The sequence below is a fragment of the Impatiens glandulifera genome, chromosome 7 (assembly GCF_907164915.1).
Source record: "Impatiens glandulifera chromosome 7, dImpGla2.1, whole genome shotgun sequence".
NCBI lineage: Eukaryota > Viridiplantae > Streptophyta > Magnoliopsida > Ericales > Balsaminaceae > Impatiens > Impatiens glandulifera.
The window spans coordinates 40283864-40294062 of NC_061868.1; the positions used below are offsets into that span (position 1 = coordinate 40283864).

General features: G+C 34.1%; 1 protein-coding gene across 1 annotated transcript; it reads right to left on the reverse strand.

Moving 5' to 3' along the window:
* Positions 1-5615: 5615 nt before the first annotated feature.
* Positions 5616-7338, reverse strand: LOC124909890 (11S globulin seed storage protein Ana o 2.0101-like). Its single transcript, XM_047450520.1, has 4 exons — positions 7038-7338; positions 6684-6943; positions 6119-6571; positions 5616-6002 (listed from the first exon to the last, which is right to left on the reverse strand). Exons 1-4 carry the CDS (start codon positions 7336-7338, stop codon positions 5616-5618), a joined length of 1401 nt encoding a protein of 466 aa, XP_047306476.1.
* Between the last annotated feature and the right edge of the window lie 2861 nt (positions 7339-10199).

A 10199-nucleotide genomic window follows, 5' to 3' on the forward strand; every position in this document is an offset into this window, starting at 1 on the left:
TATCGTTTTTGGGACAATCAAAGAAGATCATTCGTAGCAGAAATGTTATCTTCAATGAATAAGTTCTCTACAAAGATTGTGTTGGAAAGACATCAGATGGTGATTCCAAGTTGGAAGAGACTAGTACAATCGATTTGAGAGAATTTTCAGCTGAATATATACCAACTGTCGCAGAAGAACAATGTGTTGTTGAAGATGAAATTGTTGAGAACGTGGCCCCATAGGTAAATCAGCAAACACTGGTTATACAGTTGAGAAGATCGTCAAGGAATCGAAAATTAGTTGAGAGGTGGTCTCCATCTCTAAACTATATCTTGTTGACATATAGAAGTGAACCTGAATGCTACGAGGAAGCAATACAATCTGATGAATCAGTTAAGTGGGAGTCTGCAATAAAAGATGAGATGGACTCTTTGACGTTGAATCAGACTTTGGAGCTCACTAAGCTACCAAGGGGAAAGAAATCACTTCACAACAAATGGATCTTCAGGATTAAAGAAGAACATGATAAAACCATGAGGTACAAGGAATTGTTGGTTGTGATAGTATTTCAACAGAAATAAGGTATTGACTACAATGAGATCTTCTCTCCAGTAGTTAAATTGATGACAATTAAAACTATTTTGAGTTTGGTTGTGAAAGAAGACCTTCATCTTCAACAAATGGATGTCAAAACTATTTTTCTTCATGATGATTTAGATGAAGAGATTTATATGCGACAACCAGAAGGATTTGAAATCAAAGGAAAAGATGAGCTTGTGTGTAAGCTTCAAAAGAGTCTATATGGTTTGAAACAAGCTCCAAGGCAATGGTACAAGAAGTTCGATAGCTTCATGAAAAGTAACAATTTTCTAAGGTGTGAAGCTGATCATTGCTACTATATCAAGAGATTTGATAAATCATACATTATTCTGCTCCTCTACGTTGATGACATGTTGATTGTTGGAGCAAGCTTGTATGAGATTAACAAGATCAAGAAAGATTTGTCTGAAAAGTTTGCAATGAAGGATTTGGGTGCTGCTAAATAAATCATTGGGTTGAAAAAGTTCTCAAGCTTTCACAAGAAGAATATGTGAAGAAAGTTCTTAGTAGGTTCAACTTGTATGATGCAAAACCAGTTACTACTCCCTTAGCTAGTCACTTCAGACTATCTAAAGATCAGTCGCCTTCAACAGAGGAGGAGAAAAATTACATGGCCACTGTTCCGTATGCCTCTGCCATTGGTTGTATTATGTATGCGATGGTTTGCACAAGACCAGACATATCACATGAAGTGGGAGTTGTTAGCAGATTCATGAGCAACCCGGGTAGACAATATTGGGAAGTAGTAAAGTTGATACTACGATACTTAAGAGGAAGTATGAGTCTCGCTTTGTGTTTTCGAAAGTCTAATATGAGTTTGGAAGGATATGTTGATGCTGATAATGATGGTGATGTTGATAGTAGGAAGAGCACAACATGGTATATTTATACTCTAGGAAGTATTGCAATCAGTTGGGTTTCAAAATTGCAGAAGATTATTGCTCTTTCTAGTTATGAGACAGAGTATGTTGCTGTGACAGAGGCTGCTAAGGAGATGATGTGGTTACAACCCTTTTTGAGAGAATTGGGTCAAGACTACGAGGGAAGTGTGTTGCGATGCGACAGTCGGAGTGCCATTCATTTGACAAAGAATCATGTTTATCATGGAAGGACGAAGCATATATATGTTCGTTATCATTTCATCCTGTCAGCTTTAGAAGATGAAATATTAGCTTTTGGAAGATTCTCGGGAGTGAGAATCCAGCTGATATGTTGACGAAAGTTGTGACAAATGAGAAACTGAAGTTGTGTACAATTTTAGTTGGTCTTCTTCGTTAAGACACCGAATGGAAAGCCACTACCGATCGAGATATGATGAAGTTAGTCTCCAAGTGATAGATTGTTGAGTTATGGAGTCTACACTTATAATAAACTCTACATTGTTAATTAGAGTTTATTGAGTTTTCTTTTTGGTTTTTGGATTGGGCTTAACCAAAGTTATTTAGGTTTATTACCTGAATGTTTACCCTATAAATATGTGATTATTAAGGGTTTACATTGTTAAGACAGAATTATAGAGAGATAAAGTGTGATTTAAAAACTATGTATTCCTTCTTCTTCTTCATAGTGAAATCTGGTGGTGGCTGAAGTGGACGTAGCTCAATTTGAGTGAACCACTATAAATCTGTGTCTTCTTGTGTTCTTCTTTCTTGCATTTTTACAGATTGTTTCAAGCTGGTCAGATTTGGGAGATAGAAATCCTAACATGTACTTATTCTAAATTATTTTATTTATATATTTTTATCCGTTTAACGCGTTTTTGACATGCTTAACACATTTTTCACAAGTTTAACATGTTTTTCATGTTTTTTGGCACGTTTAACACGTTTTCACAAGTTTAACACATTTTTGATACGTTTAACACATTTTTCACATTTTCGACACAATTAACACGTTTTTAACATGTTTAACACATTTTCACATGTTTTCACGTTTTTGATACGTTTAACACGTTTTGACACGTTTAACACATTTTGACATGTTTTTTCACGTTTTCATTATTTCACGTGTTTGACACGTTTTTCACGTTTTAACACGTTTAACACGTTTTTCAAGTTTTTGACACATTCAACACGTTTTTGACACGTTTAACACATTTTCACACGTTTAACATGTTTTTCACATCTTTGGCATGTTAAACACGTTTTTAATACGTTTAACACATTTACCATGTTTTTGACATGTTTAACACATTATTGTTACGTTTAACATGTTTCTCATGTTTTTAACACGTTTAACACGTTTTGAAATTTTTTAACACGTTTGACACATTTAACATGTTTTGACACGTTTAAACGTGCCAAAACGTGGTAAACATGTCAAAATATGATACGTGCCAAAAATATATGAAACATATTAAATGTGTCAAAATGTGTTAAACATGTCAAAACATGTTAAACATGTCAAAAATGTGTTAAACTTGCCAAAAACGTAAAAATGTGTTAAATGTTTTCAAACGTGTTAAATGTAACAATAATGTGTTAAACGTGTCAAAAACGTGAAAACGTGTTAAACATGTCAAAAATGTATAAATCTTGTTAAACATGTCAAAAATGTGTTAAACATGCAAAACAATGTAAAAAAACGTGTTAAACGTGCCAAAGTGTTGATTTGCAAAAAATCTGTTAAACGTGCCAAAAATTTGTCAAAATGTGTTAAACATGTCAAAAACATGTTAAATGTGTAAAAATGTGTTAAACGTGTTAAAATATCAAAAATGTGTTAAACGTGGCAAAAACGTAAAAAACGTGTTAGACGTAACCAAATGTGTTAAATGTGCCTAAAATATGTTAAACTTTTCAAAACGTGTTAAACGTGAAAAACATGTTTTTTTTGGAAAACAGCTTAGTGTCATTTCATTAAAAAAATACAAAAGAGAGAAAAAAATACAAAAGTTTAAAATCAGATCTAGACAATTTCTAGAATTGACAATGAAACAATAATTGAATTACAGACAACAACAACAACCAATTAGCGCCTATAGAGTTTTTACTTTAATTCTACTTGTAATTTTCTCAAACGAAATATGTCATATTTGACAAAACTTTCTATTCTCTTCATTCTTTTCGCTTCCTCTCTAGGATTGAATGAGTGCATTTCCATCTGAAGTTATATCTCCCCAAATATCTTCAGCAATTTTATTTCTTCCATTGTGAGTTCTTGAATTTCTTTCTTGAAAAACGTGTTAAACATGTGAAAAACGTATAAAACGTGTTAAACATGTCAAAAACGTGTTAAACATGCCAAAAACGTAAAAAAAATATGTTAGATGTATGGAAAACGTGATAAACGTGTTAAAAACGTGTTAAAGGTGCCAAAAACGTAAAAAAATGTGTTAAACATGTCAAAAACGTGTTAAACGTGCCAAAAATGTGAAAAACATGTTAAATGTATGAAAAATGTGTTAAACATGTTAAACATGTTAAAAACTTGTTCGATGAAATGGAGATCAACGTAATAAAAATCAAGAGAATATATTGAAGTTGGAAGATGGTTAGTTTATATTGGATTAATAAGAGATAATTAAATTGAATTTATATAATTTTGGTAATTTGGTTAACCCTAACCCAACCCATACTCAACCTAGCCCAAATTAACCAACCCAAATTAATATTTTGGGTTAGGGTTGGGTTTGGGTTAACCCAAAATATGCTCACCCCTAATTCTTGTAGGTAATGGTAATATGATTCCAGTTTCGGGTATTGGGCATACCACTATTTCTTTTTCGAATCATAAACTTACCTTGAATTATGTTTTAGCTCCATGTTCCTTCTTTTGTTAAAAATCTAGTTTATGTTCGTAAATTCACTACAAATAATTATGTGTCTATTGAATTTGATCCTTTTGGGTTTTCTGTAAAGTATTTTCAGACAGGAACACATCTAATGAGATGTGACAGTTAAGGGGATCTATATCCAATCATAACTGAGAATTAGGTGTCGTCTTCTATTTTTTGTTGCTTTGTCGCCATTTTGTGGCATAGTCATCTAGGTCATCCTAACAACTCTAGTTTTGAATCTTTTTGATTAAATAAATTAATTCACTGAAATAAACAACATATTTATCATATTTGTCCTTCGTGTTCATTGGGAAAATATGTTTGTTTGTCGTTTAAGGTATCTATTTCGATTTCTTTGTTACCATTTGACATTATTCATACTGATGTATGGACGTGTCTTGTGTTAAGTTCTATGGGCCATATATATTATATTTTGTTTCTCGATGATTTTTCGTCTTTTTTGTGGACTTTCCCTTTATCTCATAAATCCCAAGTGTTTAGTGTTTTCTTGTAATTTCGGACACTCGTCAAAACTCAATTTGAGAGGGATATAAAATCTTTTCAATGTAATAATGGGAGATAATTCAATAATCATTCGTTTAGGAAATTTGCGTCCACGCATGAAATGACCTTTCGCTTCTAATGTCCTCACACTTCGTCTTAGAACGGCAAGGCCGAGAGATAGTTTCGTACTATCAATAATATGATTCGTACATTACTCACTCATGCCAAGATACCCACCTCATTTTGGCATCATGCTCTCCAAATGACCACATACCTCATAAATATTCTTCCGCGTAAACACATGGCATACGTTACTTTGTTACAACGTTAGTACCGCAAAGATCCAATGTATGACTATTTACGTGTGTTTAGGTGTTTGTGTTACTCTATATTTTCATCAACGGTGATTCATAAACTTCTTCCACGTTTTATCCCATGTATATTTCTTGGATACCCACTAAATCACTAGTCATTATTTGTTGTCACGTCATATTTGACGAGTCTCGTTTTCTTTTGTTGAAATTTTAGTCCCCTCCACTATCGTATGATTTTCTCGATAATTCTCCATCACCATATGTAATTCATCATCTGTCTTCGTTATAAGAGGATGTATATTTTATAGAAATATTGACGGTAAAATAAAAATGTCATTATTTATTAGTAGTTAGAACTCGAATGACATACATACATTTATTTATTATTTATGATGATTCTCGCATTTATAGATACTCAAACTATTTTTACTACAATTTCAAATCCTCTCGGATTGCCTCTTTGATCGCGGGAAGATCCTCACTTCTTGTCGGTTATACTTTAGCTTTTGTGCCTCGTCTCTCGACATTCGGAAAGCACTCATCACCACTTCCACCGGCATTGCCCGGATCACCGAAGTCTTCCCAGCCAACGGGCTTGATATCGCCCTGTCATTTGTCTTGAACGACACCCACTCCAATCCTTCGTTTCCTGCCAGCTTGACTTCAGCGTAGTTCTGAGGGACGACCAATAGCTGCCCTTGACGGACTTCGCCATTGAAGACGGCCCGGTTGGAGTGACCCACCACTTGGATTCGGCCCGTTCCGCGCAATATGTATATTATGTTGTGGGCGTTAAGAGTCCAGTGTGGAGCCGCCATTGCGTTCTTGAAGTGAAGAGATCGAAACATTGCGTTAGAAAACATTGTCAGTAGCTAGTTTGAGTCTCTCTATATATATATATGTCTATCACTAGCTATTTGTATATATGCTTAATTATTACCTCGTAAAGGACTCCTCTCTCGGCGCTCAATTGGATTTCCTTCAAAATTGGGAGGTTATGACTATTGACGGTGCTAATGCGACCACCCTGAGCGGTGTACACATCTGCTCTCTCTGGATCATCGAGATTTTCTCTGATCCTCATTGTGCAAACGGTTTCCTCGAATCGGTTGCTTTTTGGGCTCCACTCTCTTCTTCTTTCCTCTTCTTCGTATTTGGATGGTCTTTGCATTTCAAATTCTTTACCTACCCTCACAATGAATCCTCTGTTATCATCTTGTCCCTGTAGTCTTGCGGCTGTCTCCATGTCGACTTGGAAAGATTCCGCCAAAACCTCGGTCTCAAATCCCTGGAAAAGGTTGCCCGAAAAGTTCTCATCATCTTGTTGTTGACCACTGTACTTCCTCCTCTGTTGCATTTCTGACTCTTGAGGATTACCGGCAAGGAAGAATCTCTACAACACAATTAATTCAAGAAGACTCGTTGTCTAATTTATATATATTCTTGCTTGCACGCGGTTAATAATTTTCGAATATATATTTATATGTGATATGTTAATTAGTTACCCTGAGGTTTTGATCGAGCTGGTTTTCGACGTTGCTGGTATCGTGGACCACCATGAGTTCAAGGTCTTCGTTGCCATCGTTATGGACCCAATGAGCTACACCAACTTTGAAGGCAACAATGTCTCCCTTCCTGCAACGATGGATCTTCTGGTGTTGATCCCTAAACTTTTGTGAGCCAAATTGTCCTCCAACATCAATTTGTTCGCTCGATTGAAACGTTTCTGCGCAGCCTGGATTTATGGTGCCAACAATTCCCCTACCTATTCCATTCCATGCATGCATGTTTCACAATATTAAATAAGTATTCTAAATTAAATAGTAATAGTAAAATTTAACAAAAGAACAACAACATGCCTTTTACAACATAAGCCAGCAAAGGGGCATTGCTGAAAGTAGGCAAGAGGAGGCCTCCTTGCTGGATAAGGTGGCGGGAGGCGGCCACACCGGCACACTGAATCTGGTCAAAGGTCTGGTCCCAGACATCGGTGTAACCGGCTTCATGCTGGAGGCGCCTGGCAGGCTCGAGAGGGTTGATGCTTTGGATGCGACACTGCGCTTGTTGTTGTTGGCCAGCTTCATGTCTATAAGCAGAGCCTCCGGTTGTAAGGACCAGGAAGCATAGTATGCTAATTGGAAGTACACAAGAGTTAACCATGGCTATAGATAGCTAGCTAGCTAGCTAATTAGGAAGTGGGATAGGAATGAATGAATGAAGAATGTGGATTGTAGGGGTAATTTATAAGGGAGAGAACTTGATGAGAGAACTCCACCTATGTTTCATATATTTGCATTGCTGTTTGCATCATTGCGTTGCTGGTTTTTGTTTTACATTATCTTTTGAAGAAGAATTTGTACACGGCAACCTTGGCTAAGTTAAATTAAAGCTCATGTCTGCTTGTTTTGTGCATGGTTTTGGTTTGTCTATAATTTGCAATAAATTAAACTATTCTATCTCTATAGTTTGCACTTTATTGTTATTTCTGAATGATATAGATAACCCATTTTTCATTAATCCAATTTTTGTGTTTTGTTTTTGGGAGCTCAAACCATACAAATTATAAAAACAAGCTAATTTCTAACTATATCTATTTTGTAAATTAATATTTCTAATTAATTCCAACTCTTTTGTACATGATGGATGCAGCCAAATTAATTAATGTGTATAGTAGCAGCAAGAGACACATGCAACCCCTATGTGGAGAAGGGCATGCATGGCTTTGCATCATGAGCTGGAATATTACTTTAATGTGAAAACCTTTTTAAAAATACACATTTAAAAAATATAATTTATTTTTATTTTAACATTTTGATAAAATTTCAATTAAATAACAAGTAATTTCTCTCGTACAGATTCAATCTCGTGTATTTTTATATTTAAATTGATAATGGACTGCAATAAGCATAATGTTCATGTTTCTAGTTTGGGTAATATTTAAAAACTTGAAATTTTTTAACAGGGGATTTTTATTTGAGCTTGATTATTAGTATTAGTTTTGATCCTGGTTGTTCTTCATGGCCAAGGGATCCTATTTAATAGTTTAATAGGTCATTTGAAGCTTCAAGAGGATATAATTTCTTTGAAGGTCATTAATGGCCGGTCACTTGCTCGGCCGAATTCTATCACTTTAGGTCATGATTCGGCTAGGATTATAGGCGAAATGATCCAGCGTCTAAGGTAATCGTTTGGCTTTTAGTTTCAGCCAATTTGATTCACTGAGGATGAAGTTTGAAAAAATCAAAAATCAGTCATGTTATTATCCGATATTGCGAGAAAGAAGACGAACTAGTGAAACAATATCGTTTCATCCTTTGACGTGGGTGATTGGACGCACTGTCAACAAGAAAAATGATAAACTCAACGAAATATTCAATGAAAGTAAGTCCACGAATCAACATGTCATAATACGTGGGTGGGAGAGAGAAAATTTTCAAATGTCTCGAAACTGTATCTTCGGGTCCCGGAACGGTAATTTTAGGTCCCAAAACGGTCATTTCGGGAAAAAAAATTATTTTATTTTTTTTCTTCTCGAAATGACCGTTTCGGGACCCGAAATGAGTGGTTTCGGGAACCGAAATGAGCGCTTTCGGGACGTGGGGACACCTGGCAGGCCACGTCAGATTCGTGGACCTGTTTTCATTGAATCTTTCGTTGAGTTTCCTCCTATCAACAATCACTCCATCAGTGTCCGCGCTTTGGCCTTGCGTGACTTATGTTTTGTTTGATTTGGGCCAAATTATTTAGGCCTCGTTTGACTTTCTCTCTTTATTTATTTTTATATAATTTTTATTACATACAAAAATATACCAAATTAATTACATAAAATTCATATTTTGCATATTTTATCTATTATTTTGTGTATATTAAGGCTTAAATTTTGATAATTTTGGGATTTAAATGGCAGCAATATTTATACAAAATAGTTATTTGATTTAATTAAGTCTTAAATTTAATTAATTTGAGATGATACAACATTGTCTCAAAATAATTACTTAATTTGTGTTTAATTATTTAGATTTATCCATCTAAAATAATTATTTATTAGGGAGTCTTTTTAAATAAAATATTATTTAAAAATTTATAAATTGAGTGAACCAAATTCTAATGTATAGATAGTACCCATCGGATTAAGTTTAGATATAAATTACTCATTCAATTTATAAGTTTTTTTTTATGAATAGTTTTAGAGTAAAAGAATAAAACTTGAGATGAAGATATCCTATTAACAAATGATATCTAATTGACATGAATATCAATAGATCATTGTCTAAGCTATTAGAAAAAGAGTCTCATTTTTTTTATTTATTTTGGTTTAATATTGGGTTATTAGTACTGGAGTCTCAAAAAGCCCAGCCCAAATCCTTCCCATGTTAATAATTTCCCGAGTCAACTCAGAGTAGTCAGACTCGCGGGTCTAGAATAAATCAAAAACGAGTTGGACCGGGTTCGAGAGTTAAATCGCAAACTCATTCCTTCAAACGGTGTTAATAATTGTAAAAATTGCATTAAGAACAAATCTAACACTAATAAATAATAATCTTTAGAAATTCAAAATCAATTATTACAAATAAATCCTTAAATTTCCCAAACCCTAGATTTTCTGAAATTTCTTTCTCAATCTATCTATGCCTCACTTAATTCCAATCCCTAATTTCAATTTATATAGAAATAGAAAGAAGATTTCAAAACCTTCATTTTTTATTAAACCTTTTTTTTTCTCTTTATTTTTATTTTCTTTTAAGATTCAACCCTAAAGCTTTCTTGATTCTCTTATAATAACGAGTATAGAAAGTTAGTGAATTTACTTTTTTTTATTGTTACATGAATAAGACATATATATTAACAAAAAGAAAAACAGAATAAGACATAATACTACTTTATTCTCTGTGTGTACATATTATTTAATTTAGTCAAAAGTTCTCTTTTATTGGGAATTGTTTGATTCTTCAAAGCATACTTTTTTTCCTTTTAAAAAGTTAGTCAAAGAAAGAATTTCAGTTCCACCCAACTTCCTACCT